This window comes from Botrytis deweyae, assembly GCF_014898535.1.
Source record: "Botrytis deweyae strain B1 chromosome Unknown BDEW_019, whole genome shotgun sequence".
NCBI classification, from domain to species: Eukaryota; Fungi; Ascomycota; class Leotiomycetes; order Helotiales; family Sclerotiniaceae; genus Botrytis; species Botrytis deweyae.
Genome location: NW_024066226.1, coordinates 259,013 through 272,537, shown reverse-complemented (window position 1 = coordinate 272,537; position 13,525 = coordinate 259,013). Strand labels below are relative to the sequence as shown.

At 41.8% G+C, this 13,525-nt stretch overlaps 3 protein-coding genes across 3 annotated transcripts; 2 read left to right on the top strand and 1 right to left on the bottom strand.

Annotated features, from left to right (window-relative positions):
• Window positions 1-5,272: 5,272 nt before the first annotated feature.
• On the top strand, window positions 5,273-6,790 carry EAE98_007802 (uncharacterized protein; the record flags this gene model as incomplete). Its single annotated transcript, XM_038955425.1, has 8 exons — window positions 5,273-5,328; window positions 5,420-5,467; window positions 5,578-5,707; window positions 5,776-5,819; window positions 5,872-5,971; window positions 6,034-6,390; window positions 6,442-6,520; window positions 6,576-6,790. 8 exons carry the CDS (start codon window positions 5,273-5,275, stop codon window positions 6,788-6,790), a joined length of 1,029 nt encoding a protein of 342 aa, XP_038808154.1.
• A 2,107-nt stretch (window positions 6,791-8,897) lies between these two features.
• EAE98_007801 (uncharacterized protein) lies at window positions 8,898-11,443 on the top strand (the record flags this gene model as incomplete). The annotated part of the gene is made up of 5 exons (XM_038955424.1): window positions 8,898-8,998; window positions 9,102-9,209; window positions 9,282-9,699; window positions 9,750-9,962; window positions 10,016-11,443. 5 exons carry the CDS (start codon window positions 8,898-8,900, stop codon window positions 11,441-11,443), a joined length of 2,268 nt encoding a protein of 755 aa, XP_038808153.1.
• Window positions 11,444-11,847: 404 nt separating this feature from the next.
• EAE98_007800 (uncharacterized protein) lies at window positions 11,848-12,267 on the bottom strand (the record flags this gene model as incomplete). The annotated part of the gene is made up of 2 exons (XM_038955423.1): window positions 11,848-12,128; window positions 12,195-12,267. 2 exons carry the CDS (start codon window positions 12,265-12,267, stop codon window positions 11,848-11,850), a joined length of 354 nt encoding a protein of 117 aa, XP_038808152.1.
• Between the last annotated feature and the right edge of the window lie 1,258 nt (window positions 12,268-13,525).

Genomic DNA, 13,525 nt, shown 5'->3' with positions numbered 1-13,525 from the left:
CAATATGTGTATATGTAGATACCATCTTCCTTCTTTGATTTCATCTATATCTTTTCATCTCGCCTCGTCTTGTCTTCCGTTTCTGGGTATGGAAGCCGAAGTGTAATGTCTCGCTTGCTGTAAGGGTTAAGTAGAAGAGGTGGAGAGGAGAAAAGGAGAAAAGGAAAGGAGAAAGGGAGAGGAGAGGTGTTGAGGTTGGGATTATTGATAGTGATAGTGAGTATATGAGTATATAAGTATATGAGTATGTAAGTATATGAGTTTATGAATTAAGTTACTATATATTCAAAAATGAATATATCTTTCTATATATAAATAATATCTATTTATTAATATCTATTTATTAATATCTATTTATTAATATCTATTTATTAATATCTAGTTATTAATATCTATTTATTAATATCTATTTATTAATATCTATTTATTAATATCTATTTATTAATATCTAGTTATTAATATCTATTTATGAATATAGAGAGAGAAATAGATATAGAGAGAGAAATAGACATAGAGAGAGAAATAGATATAGAGAGAGAAATATCTATTTACATATATATATATATATAAATAATAAAATTCTTATATTATTTATAATATAACAATTCGATTTTATAGATTTCTTATTTATTTTTATTTTTCATATATTATTTACTATTATTTTATTAAGAGATGATTTAGTTTGATTTGATTTAATTTATATAATCTAATATCTGATTTTATTATTATTATATAAGAGATTATTAATAATATTAGAATCTAATATCAAAATGAGAATCTAGTATCAAATTCCGAATTTCAAACTCGGGATTTGATTTGATTTGATTAGAAAGTATCTAGATGGTGAGTTTATATTTATATGAGTTAGAGTAATATATAAATAGATGAGTGTTTGTAGGAGAGATATAAATAGAATATTAAGATATCTCTCTAGGTATCTATCTATTTTGATTTTTGAGAATCAAGTTAGATTATAATATAGTATTATATAATATAATAATATAAAGTATAGTATGTATATATATATATATTATCATCTATCTATATAATTCATTACAATCCCTAGATACCTACCTAGTTAAGCTCAGGAAATAACAAGACTGACAAGACTTATACTACTAGGTATATTCATATCCCCTCTTCCACCTCTGAATAGGAATTAAGCGAGATGGTAGTAGAGTACAAAGAGTAATCTATATATATACATACATATCACGACGATGATCTAGCTACTCGAATGCGATATTCACAAACGGATTGCACTACCTCTACCTACCTACCTCGCGTTCTTTTCCTCGATATATGTCACAAACCTATTGGAAGTTTGGAATAAACTCACAATCTCCCTTCAGCTTACCGCTTAGAGATATCGCGCTACGTATTTGTAGAAGCGGGAAATCATGGAGAAAGGTACTCTCTATGGATACTCAAACAGTTATCTTTATAATAAGCGGATAACAGGTCTCGAGACGTCTATCTAATTTCGTGTTCTTTCGCTTTGCATTCGAGGATTGAGATGATAGATACATATGCGTAGCAAGTATGTTAATAATATTGATCTTCAATATGTATGAAATGAGTTCAGCAGCATCGACGAATTTGCTCTCGGCTTCCCTCTATTTCAATGTTATTACTCGAGTCATGGATATATATATTCCGTATCCTGATCTTTAAACATGACCCTTGGGTGTAAAACGTCCACACAAGATAGAAAGTTCACTTGAGATCCTTCCAATTCCTCTTTCGCGATATCGCCCCAAAAAGAATTGGGTAGTGTACAGCGTTACTTGGAAGATTAGGAAATCAACGGAGAGCTCCTCGATCAGCTGGAACTCCAGTAAAATCATATGATGAACGATATAAAGCTGCTGGAATAGAAGCTGAGCTCGCATCCATAAAAGAAGCTTGTGGTCATTGGGAAATCGCTCTTTGATGCCAACCAAAAAGATACCATGTGCTGACGAGATGATCATGTGAAATCGGGTTTCATGTCTTTGACGAGGAGAGTGAAGAAGAGAAAACAGAAAGGGGAAATAGGAGAGAAAAGAAGCCGCAATTCCCAGCGAGACGGTAGGCGGTAGGACGAAGCGCGGGCCTTCTCGGGTCATGTATTTAGAGTAATACTAGCCGAAACTCTCTAATAAGGCTATTGTGGTAGGAAATCTTGAGTGGATCAGTTCGGGTTTACGCGGTGTTGTTTTGATTGGGACTTGAAGAATGCGAACACATATATCTTGATCTTTACTTAGTACAATAAGGGTCGGACCTAATTACTTCGATTTATGATAGGCGCCGCTTATTATCGGCTCGAACTGTGATTATAAGTTTGAAGATAAAATTCATCTGGAGCGGGTAAAATGTGTGGAGTACATTTCCAGTGAGGAGAGAGGAAATGATTGATAATGGCTAGCCCCAAAGGCTATTCTGGTAATATCCATTTGGTGAGCGCCGAGGAACAGAACATTCCTTTAACCCTAGGTACCCCCAATGAAACCAAACAGAATTTGTTTAGATTTTTCGGAAGCTTGACCATATAATCTTTACAGAAGCCGGAACCGAATAGATCGTTTGAACTGTATTTGCTCCGTGGTGCTGCTTGCGCATTGATGATAATTTGGTGCAATCTTGTAGTTTGAGCTTGGATTATTTCAAGACGCTAGAGACGGATATTGTAGTTTCCTCATTCGTAGTGACCCATGGATGAGAGCCTTTCTGTACAGATGGTTGGGAGTAAAAAGACATGCCGAAGTTATGTGGTGCGGATTTCGGTATGAAGCCATTGTATCAACTACTTCCGTTTGGTTTGATCTGGTTTTATCTGGTCTATTAGAAGTTGTGTATCAACGATGCAAATGGTATTCAACAGGTACTCTGTACTTCTCCTCAGAACCATCTCCGAAAGTTGAAGTAAGTTCAATAGAGCCATGTGCGAAGTGTGAAGTATAAAAGTAGGTTTTTGCCACATCAAAGGGTTGTCGATGGTGGAACCGAGATCAGACAATCGAGCCAATCACAGATGTATCATTGAAATTCATCGGAGTTTAAGTTTTCGATACCGAAAATGATGGAGAAATTAGAATGCTGTGTTTTTGAGTTGCGGAGATTGCTTCACTTGGTCCCAACTTTTAGGTTCGATAGCTAAGGTAGCTCGGGTAGGTACACGCTGGTAGACCAAGATGATAACTCCTTATTGTGCGGTTTCCTTAGATACTTATCACGAGATGGGTGTAAACATGTTGAGCATTTAATATAGATATCATGAGTTGCCAGTCAATGAATCGGATCGGTACGCTGGTGACTGGTCGTGAGAGATGTACCGTAGATTAGACGAACGCTTCCAGGGTGACCTTGATTCATTGAGAGGAGGAGGAGGAGGAGGAGAAGAAGAAGAATAACAAGAAGAATAACAAGAAGAATAACAAGAAGAATAACAAGAAGAAGAACAAGAAGAAGAACAAGAAGAAGATTAACAAAAAATGATCCAAATTCTATACCTTTTTGGTATCCCTTTCCTTCATCCCGCTCGGCTGTTCACGCGTGGTATCGATTTCGAGCGGGACTGGGGTTTCGATTCAATCGATCAATCCGAGAAAAAGAGGATTGATGGAATGAAAAGTTGGAGATGGATCTTTCACAATGACGTCAGTGGGATTTCTAAGTTTCGAATCTGGGTGCGTACCTTGAAATGATCTAATGCCGCCTTATTAATCCCAAACTCCAAGGGTGACCTGGATGTCGACCTAGTACCGGTATCAGATGCAACTTTGAATCCGTCGTAACATGGGAATATGGCATTAAGGGAATACGGTCATAAGGTTCCTGCAATCTAAAGAAGGGAAAAAGATTCAAAAGAGCGACGGATAAATTAGTTGCCCATGCCAAGCTTTATTTACTTGCATTTTGCAGATGGCTATCCGCTATCCTCCATTCTCGATCCTCCAGCTGGGGAGGGGAAGGAACACCCCAATTCATGGATGAGAGATACCAGATACCAGATACCAGATACCAGATACCAGATACCAGATACCAGATACCAGATACCAGATATCAGAGACTACCTAGGTCGAGTAGATACTAGAGACGAGGAGACTAGATACGACTCCGTACATAATAGATACCTAGCAACCCCTCGATGGTTTAGTCTTCCGACCATCTACCCGCCGACACCCCATTGACTCGAGTGAGCACTTCCTACAGAGACCCATCGTGATACCTAGATACCCATCCATCCCATCCACCGTATAAATAGACATTCAAAAGGAAGAAAACAGCGACGAGTGGGCTGGGTCTCGGGAGCATGCAAAGCAGGATATCTTGCATTGTTGGTAGTTGATGCTGTACAATGTTGGCTGTCACTATCAATTATCAAGCGTATATAAACTTGACTCTCCCCTCCATCTTGAGTAACGATCATCTATATCTGGATTTTATTACTCGACTAATAACAATAACACACTCGGATTGAAAGAAGCAAAGAGATTCGATTCACAACTGTCATTCTGGGAGTAGTTATAAAGAATCAAATCCATTTATTTAATAATTACCCTGCCATACCAGGTACCTATCTCCCTCCCCATCAGCTCGACTCGAGTACACTTGCCTAACTACTGGTCCCTTCTCCAGGAAAGTCACCATCTATCAAGTCTAATATACTAGCTAGCTGGAGGTATCCAACCAAGTACAGAGAGTAGCTTCTGCGCACCAACAAAGTCCACGAGCCTTTTCATCCCTACTACCTCCTACCTCCTACCTCCTCCCTCCTTCCTACATTCACCAGATATTAAAAAGGGCTGGCTACCTCGGACCTTCTTTCCCAATTAAACACAAGCCAAAGACTGCAAAAGCGGCATTCGCTCGATCTTTGTATTTGCATTGGATTTTGGGTGGTTGTAGTATACCGGACCGGACCTACTAATAATAATAAACCAAACACTCGAATCTTTTGAAGAGGTAAAAACTCAATTGCCGCTGCTTTGCTGAATTATTCGATGGATAAGGAATTATTTGACTGACAGAACCAAAACTTGTTAGGCGACAAATTCCACCTCAAATCATTCTTGCAGTCTCTTTCCTATTAGATCCCACTACCCACCCAACTACCAACCACCAAGCAAATTTCACTCACTCACTCACTCACTCATCCACCACCACCACCACCACCTACATATTCTCGCAACACCGTCCTTCTTTTCTTTTAAAGACAAAACTTCTTGCATCCCTACGAATAATCCTCCCCCTTCAACAGTTCTCTAAAGAGATCACTTAATTCAAAATGGCTGAATTCGTAAGAGCTCAGATCTTCGGTACCACCTTTGAGATTACTTCCAGGTACGCGGGGCTCAAAGAAATCGAGCAAAACGACAAGAGATTGTCAACCACCTCCTTTGCGACTTGCAATACTGATAATTTTGTCATGCAGGTACTCTGACTTACAGCCTGTGGGCATGGGCGCATTTGGTCTCGTTTGGTATGATTTCTCCTCTCATTTTTAACCCATCTTGGTGATGAAATCTTCAACTGAGGGGTAAAACAAAATACCTTTGCTCAACAAATCACTAATACTTGTCACTCGCACAGCTCTGCCAAAGATAACCTTACCGGTTCAAATGTCGCGGTTAAGAAGATTATGAAGCCTTTCAGCACACCAGTTCTATCCAAGAGAACTTACAGAGAATTGAAATTGTTGAAACATCTCAAGCACGAGAATGTACGTTTTCATCACGATAATACAAATACACAATGGTGGCTGGTTCTGGAGATACTAAAAGTTTACAGGTTATCTCTCTCAGTGATATCTTTATCTCACCTCTTGAGGATATGTATGTAGCTCCCAGGAAATCGGAGAGAACTCAGACTGATAAAAAATACTAGCTACTTCGTCACCGAGCTCCTTGGCACAGATTTGCATCGTTTGTTGACTTCGCGACCACTCGAGAAGCAATTTATCCAATACTTCTTGTATCAAATCTTGGTAAATGATCCCTTTTCTAGTTGTACTACTCAAGCAAGAATTAAGCTAATGTTACTTTTTAGCGTGGATTGAAATATGTTCACTCTGCAGGCGTCGTTCATCGTGATCTCAAGCCCAGCAACATCCTCGTCAATGAGAACTGCGATCTTAAGATCTGCGATTTCGGTCTCGCCCGTATTCAAGATCCTCAAATGACAGGATATGTCTCTACAAGATACTACAGAGCTCCAGAGATCATGCTTACATGGCAAAAGTATGACGTGGAAGTTGATGTTTGGAGTGCGGGATGTATTTTCGCAGAGATGTTGGAAGGCAAACCTTTGTTCCCAGGAAAGGATCACGTCAATCAATTCTCCATCATCACCGAGCTTCTCGGAACTCCACCAGATGATGTTATCCACACCATTGCCAGTGAAAACGTAAGTCATTATATTATGTACAAATAATAGGATGCAGCTAATTGTTTTCAGACCTTGAGATTTGTGCAATCTCTGCCCAAGCGCGAGAGACAACCTCTTGCAAGCAAGTTTACTCAAGCAGATCCATTAGGTATGTCCCTAGCATTGCATTCCACTTTATTGTAATCCTCATTGACCCGTCTTAGCTATTGATCTCCTCGAAAAGATGCTGGTATTCGACCCCAGAGCGCGAATCAAGGCAGCCGAGGGATTGGCACATGAATACCTTTCTCCTTACCACGACCCAACCGATGAGCCTGCGGCAGAGGAGAGGTTCGATTGGTCATTTAATGACGCAGACCTCCCAGTTGACACCTGGAAAATCATGATGTACGAACAACTTTTCGATTACCAAAGATAGATGATGTGCGTTCAATCTGCAGAAGTCTACAGGCTCTCGAGTGGATGCGACGGACCAAGATGGTAAAGCTGACTTGGAACTTTCTGCAGGTACTCCGAGATTCTCGATTATCATAATGTCATCAACGACACCCAAACCCTGACGGACAGTCTGACGGACAGTCAGTAAAAATGCATTTGGTATTTTGTTTTTCGATTGAATTTAGTTATGAAAAGGTGTTGCCTAGGTGTAACCTTTAGCATGGGATGGATACACATTATGGGAGAGCTGGGTGAGAGGAGTGCTCTCTTGTGCTTTCTGATGCAACGCGACCTCTGGCGAGAACTGGCTTTGTTTTTTCTTCGACTTCTGGCGTACATATATTACTTCACCAAGGGATGATGAGTCACGTATTTTCCGAAGTTTCTGAATTCTATAGTCCGTCTGCCTGTGGGTTTATGGACTGTGCATGGTTTGAGTGGAGTAGTGAAATCGAGAGGGGGACCTTTGCACACAGTAGATGGATGAATTTCTTTCCGCAAAAGTTGTACTTAGATGATAGGATGATAGGACGAGTATGGTCATTGGCTTATTGGCGTTTAATGGGAAATAGAATAAACGAGTTACGATTTTATAATGATCGAGCTATCTTTCTGAGGGTCACTCCCTTTTGCAACGATTGGATACAAACCATCGCAGATGTTGACTGTGACCTAGTGAATGAGTATCTTTATTGGCTTGAAGCTCAGCTAACAAAATACAAACTAAGCATTTCCCAAGCGTCTCCCAAGCATTCTCCAAGACATAATGATAATTGATACGGTACAAATCCAAGCATGGCAAACAACAACATTGGAATCCTACGCAGTCTCGCACCCAATTGACCCAACACAATCATGTGACGAGAACAGAACTCCAAATTGGCTCTTTTACTTATGCCCGCATGCATGTACAGTAAGCATCGAAATAGGACAGAAGTATTGGATGATAAATTAATGGTGGAGATGCGTGGTGCGCACACAATTGCAAGGATGATGTTTTCCTGGACTTATTCGCTGGCCTTGCAGCGAGGTGGGATGGATTGGATAGGAGTGATAGGAGTGTGTGATGGGAACTGGGTAACGGTCTGGTGCTGGATTTTTTTTAGTAGGGGTGTTTAGGATTATTTCAATGGGTGGTTTGATGAGTAAAATTTTAGTACACTGTTAATAAAGACAGGTTTATCTTGACTAACTGCCGGCCGGTGATTTTCAACTGAACTGTTGACGACAAGAAGATAAACAAGTTTGACTTGATGGGTGAGCATAGCATACTGATAAAGTTTGCGATAACCCTTTGCTCCAGCCTCATTCGGAGGCTGAGAAATTGATTCTGGAAATCTTCTAAGGAACCTTCGAACTTTTGGAAATTGCGAACTAAAAGGCTGGAGGGACTTTTTGATAGGGATCGTCAAGGGTTAATGAATTTAACAGAGGGGTAAAAGTAAAATTGCCTAACTGCTCGGCTGGTTTATTACGCATACAGCTCACTAGGTTCGCAATATCAAAACCCTGGAGAGAGCATTGGCCAGTTAATTGTAAACGGGTATCAATTTATTACAATTGGGATTTTAGTTGAGGAAAGGAGAAGGAGATTGATAGGACAAGACGGATCGAGATTGTAACGATCTATCGAAGACTTGCGAGACGAATTGATCTTGGAGAGCGGAAAGTTAACACAAGCGGAAACATAAAGTTGAAAGCTTGAAGTGAGGAATTGGGGAATATGATGTTTTGATTACGAGGACGAATACTCTTCTTCGGTCTACTCGAAACATTGAAGGCGAGAAGGACAAGCAGAAGTAATTAACTGTGGCATAAGCGGAACTAAACAATCCAGAGACGAAGATATAATATCGAAATACATACACACCTACCTATCTTTCGTCCACCGGCTGTTGGCATTCAACAGATCTCGAGGAGGAATTTAGGGAGGTGATTTGTTGCCTTTCTTTTAGCTTTCAGCCATTAGGCCAAGAAAATCTGTGAGAGGGACTCGAGACAAAGTGCGGCTCCGGATTGGAACAACGTATCGAAAGTCGGTTCTTTATAGCTTGGGAGAGAAACTGGGAGAGGGACAAGCGCACTGGATGGAGAATACTGAGAGGAAGGAGGGGAAGGAGGGGTCGTTGGCGGGGGAAAGGAAGGGGTTTGTGCCATTGGTTACGGTGGTGGACTTTCATCATGCGAGGTAAGCATCTCTGGGGAAGAGGTAGTGGGGGGATTGAGAACGGATGTGATGGACATGAGGGTAGATGAGGAAGGGAAAGGTGGCTGACATGATTTTTGCTTAGAGGACCGGAAGTCGAATACTGGTTTGGAGCAGAAGAGGGGACCGATCCTGCGGTGGACAATGAATGGCCTTTATTACCATTCATGGCTCTGAGTGATGGTGCGCATGCGTAAGTTGCTTTGCTCGCATTCTGCCAATTCAAACAAAAAGATTTGAGACTGACGGGCAATTGAAATGGCAGATCAACAGAAGATTTCTCCTATTTTACACTTTTACGACCCGCGCGCGGAAATCTACCTCCAACATCCCTCTTCGGTATCTCCTGCACACAACAAATGGACGCCTCGATATTGATTAATCGCCCCGCGGAAGTCACACGATCGACGGTGCAAAAGGCAGTGGTTGTGATAGCAGATTCTCCACAATTCTTTGGAATGTTGAGGGAGAGGTTGGGAGTTGTCACGAAAGCATGGTTTGCACAACGAGAGTTCACAGATACAGAGATATTGAAGAGGTTTCAGGAAAGTCTGGCGGAGGAAAAAAGTCGAGGAGAATTGGGGGACAGGGAAGAGTATCTAGGAATGAGTTTGAGGGAATTGGTCAAGGAGTTTAAATGGCAGACTTTGGTGCTTTTTAAGTGTTGTTTGTTACAACCAAAGGTAAATACCCCTTTCCTGACAAACCGTGGTGGATTTTAACTCGAGAGTAGATGTTATTTTTCGGTTCGAGGTGCGAGAGATTGTGCATGATGCAGTTTTCACTTATATCTCTCATACCGGGTCTGATACGGAATTTACAAGATTGTGCGGATCCGGAATTGGATGATTATAGGAGAAACCTTGTGAAACCGACGAGTTTGAAAACTAGCGATAGGAGTTCATTGTTGAATTACATGGGATTGCCTTTGCAAATATTTGGCAAGGTAAACATCAATTTTCAAAAGTACGTGAAAATTTTTACTAACTGTACATTTAGGGAAGTCTTTTTGGCCCTTATACTCCTTTACAGCAACTTGATATATTAGCGGACTACGGCACAAAATCGTATATTGTTGGATCAACGAATTCTTTACTTTTACAACAGAGAGATCGATACAGCGACATTCTTATTAATCTAGACGACCTTACCATTAATATCACATCCGCATCACTGAGGTCTGCACTAACACTTTCCGCGGCCGATCGACGATGGATCGATTTCATTACTCAAACTGTCAACGATACTTGGGATGAATCTAATCCAAGCCGACCTAAAACTATGGGCTACGTTGGTTCTGAAGAGTTCATCCGATTGCAGTTTGAGGAATATCTCCTCTCTTTAATCTCTTCTGTCAAATGCCATAACTACCTTGTAGTCAATGCACACAATCCCAGGGCGCAACTTCCACAGGTTGAAGGCGATCCGGCTCATGATTTTAGCATGGATTGGATCGATGCGTGGACGAGGAGTGAAAACTACGAAATCTGGAATAATCACACAGATTCGCATCTTTTTGATATCGTAGAACCTAAACATCCTTGTGCAGGTGGTCTTACGATTGATGATGTCCAAAGACGTATTGCTGAACAGGTTAAGGAAATGCATCTTGATGAAAGGTTTGCGGTAGGCAAGGAAGTTCTAGGCAGAAATCTTGCAGCGGGGAAGGAGAGAGCTAGTACTGTTTTCAATAAACTGTATTCGGATATGGAAGCCTATCGGGAAAGCCAGAGAAAGAGAAACGAGGAAGCTAGAATTGCGGCTGAGAAAGCGGCAACTGCAAGTGGGGCTTCGAGTCCAGTCAGCGTAACGGGATTTAATGAACCAAAGACCCCTTCGGTGCAGAGTAGAGCGGGTGCATATATTGGGAGCTGGGGTACGTGGATGGGAGAGAAAAGGAAAGCGGGATGGGGAAGAAGCTCGGGGAGTCAGGAAAAGGTCCAGCAGGTTACGAACAATGGGAAGAGAAACTCCAAGGGCTTGTTTGGGAAGGAAAATATACTTGTTGTGGACGGGAAACATGGGTTGGAGAGGAGCCCACTGAGTCCGAGAAATTCCCAGGGGGGGTATTCGCCAGTGGGGGAAAGGCCGAGGACGGCGGAGAGTTTTAAAGAGAGTATCTTTGATGCGGAGGCGGAGGAGAATGGAGACGGAAAGGCGGTGGTGGTAGAGAAGATTAGTGATGCGCCTGTGAGAGTCGATAGTCCGGGGCATTTGTCGGGGTTGCATGAGGGGGCAAGGGACGATGATGATAGTGATGGTAGTGATGAAGAGGAGAAGAAGACAGCCAAACCAACACCCGTGTCTGTCGAACCAAATGTGTGGAACGACGAAGGAAATCGAGAATCAGATGAGGCTAAACATGAGAGGGCAGAGAGAGTAGCACAGGCCATGCAGGAGGCAGTTGATTCTTCTATTCATTCGTAGGAATTTTATGGCTGATAGAACGGGTGGTGGTGTATTTTGGACTTTCATTTTTTTTCTTGTTCCTTCTTCTTTTGGATTGGATTGATTGACGACTTAGCGAAGTTTTTGTGCTGAGATACAAGATATAAAGAGGGAGATCACGGGTGGAATGAGTGCTTTGGGTCGGAGTGAGATGGGTGAAATGAAACGGAATTGGAATTGGATTGGGTAGGGAAAATTCAGGAATCGCAGGATCATACATACCACTTACCGTATCACCGCATATACAATACACGTATACATACATACAATGGAATATATTTAATGTTATTAGATTGCTTCCCTTTCTTTTGGTGGCAAGGACATTGTTAAACAGAAACGGCACGCTACGATTAACCTGAATCCATCTCACCCAACTCCCAATCTCAACTTTCTTCTAAAACAGGCCCCTGATCTCCATACAAGGGGTCTCGATCAAACCATTCCAAATCAGCAATTCCCCGAACTTTCTCCTCTTCTTCAGAACTTCCATCCCCGTAGCACATATCCCATGTTTTACCTTTGGGATAAGAACCGATCATCTGGAAATCACCGGTGAGGTCTTCGAGGAGGTGGTGGGATATGCCGGCGGGGATTATTATGACGTCGCCGGAGTTTACTGTGGTTTGGATTTTGGAGGAGGGGCTGCGGGTTGGGGTGCTGAAACCTTGGGAGGGAGGAAGGTTAGTGGATAGGTGGGGAGAGGAGAGGAGGGGAGAAGGGGAATGGATACATAATCTTGCGCTTCCGGAAAATATACAGAGGACCTCGTGGGTGCTGCTGTGGAAATGTGGGTGTGTGTACATGGTGTAGCGCCAGTGAGGAGTGACGATGTTGAGGGATTTGAGGTGGGATTCGATGAGGGAGGGGGGAGTGGAGGGGGGGATGCAGGAATGGTAGATTAGGAGGGGGTGGGAGGGGTGAGGGTGCGGATGGGGATGGAGGGGGATGTGATGCCGGGTTGTGGTTAGATTTGCGAGAGGGGTGAGCTCGAGGGGGAGGTGCATTTTTTTTGTTTTTTTGAGATTTGAAAAGGGGTAGGTTGTGAGAGAGGGGTGGGCAAGGATGAATATGTTAGGTGGTGGATGAAGATCTTGATGTGTTGGATTCAGTACCCTGGCAGATAGAGGAATTGGTGATAGAATGAGACAGATGAAGTGTGACAAAAATCAAGCGAACAATTGACTTTGGTTGAGGACTAGTGTCTACCTAGGTAATAGCAATGATGTCACTTTCGTTAAAGAAATTACAAATCAGTACGAATACTTTGGATGTTTTATCTATACTGAACCGAAATAGTATCTGAAGTAGAATTGAGATGTTAAAATACACGTACTCGGTGAAAGAAAAGATTGACTGATGTAGAAGGGATGTGAAGATTTATCTGGTAGTTCATCTGAATGCCTGCCTACCTACGAACTCGGGCTCGAGTGGGCTTTGGAATGAGGGGTAAAAGGAGGGGTCTGCTAATTTTGATAGGTATGTCATATTGTACAAGAACCTTGAACTTTCAGGATGTCCAGTAAAAATACTGTATGTGTTTATGAAGAACTTGCTTCCTTTGAAGTTTCTAGGAATGATATATGCTATGTAATGCTGTGAATATATTTATGAAGTTGCTTGCTGTGTAGTGATTGCATTATGTCTAATAATTGACTACAGCTTGCTTAGTCAACATTCTTATCGGTTATCAAGACCTTTGAAGTCTCGGACTTCGGGAGCTTTATCAATACAGAGCACAATTTGGCGCTTCGAATCTCAAACTCCTGGCTGTTTTTGACGCCTGCCGTAACTCCATAGCCCTGTGTTTGGCGGTAAAATTCTTACAGCCTCAGGCATGCATGCATACTGCTTATAGAAAGTGCACGGCAGCCTGCTATCATACAACTGAATCACGAATTCATCCTTACTCAAGACTTCAAGGAAAAAGGGAAAAGGGAAACTTCGTACACATTCACCCTTTTGACATCTACTCATATATTCTATTGGGGAGATTTAAGAAATCTGACCGTCAATTATTGTACGGGTTCAACTTTCTAGCGTGTTCTTTCCCTCTAGTTCACG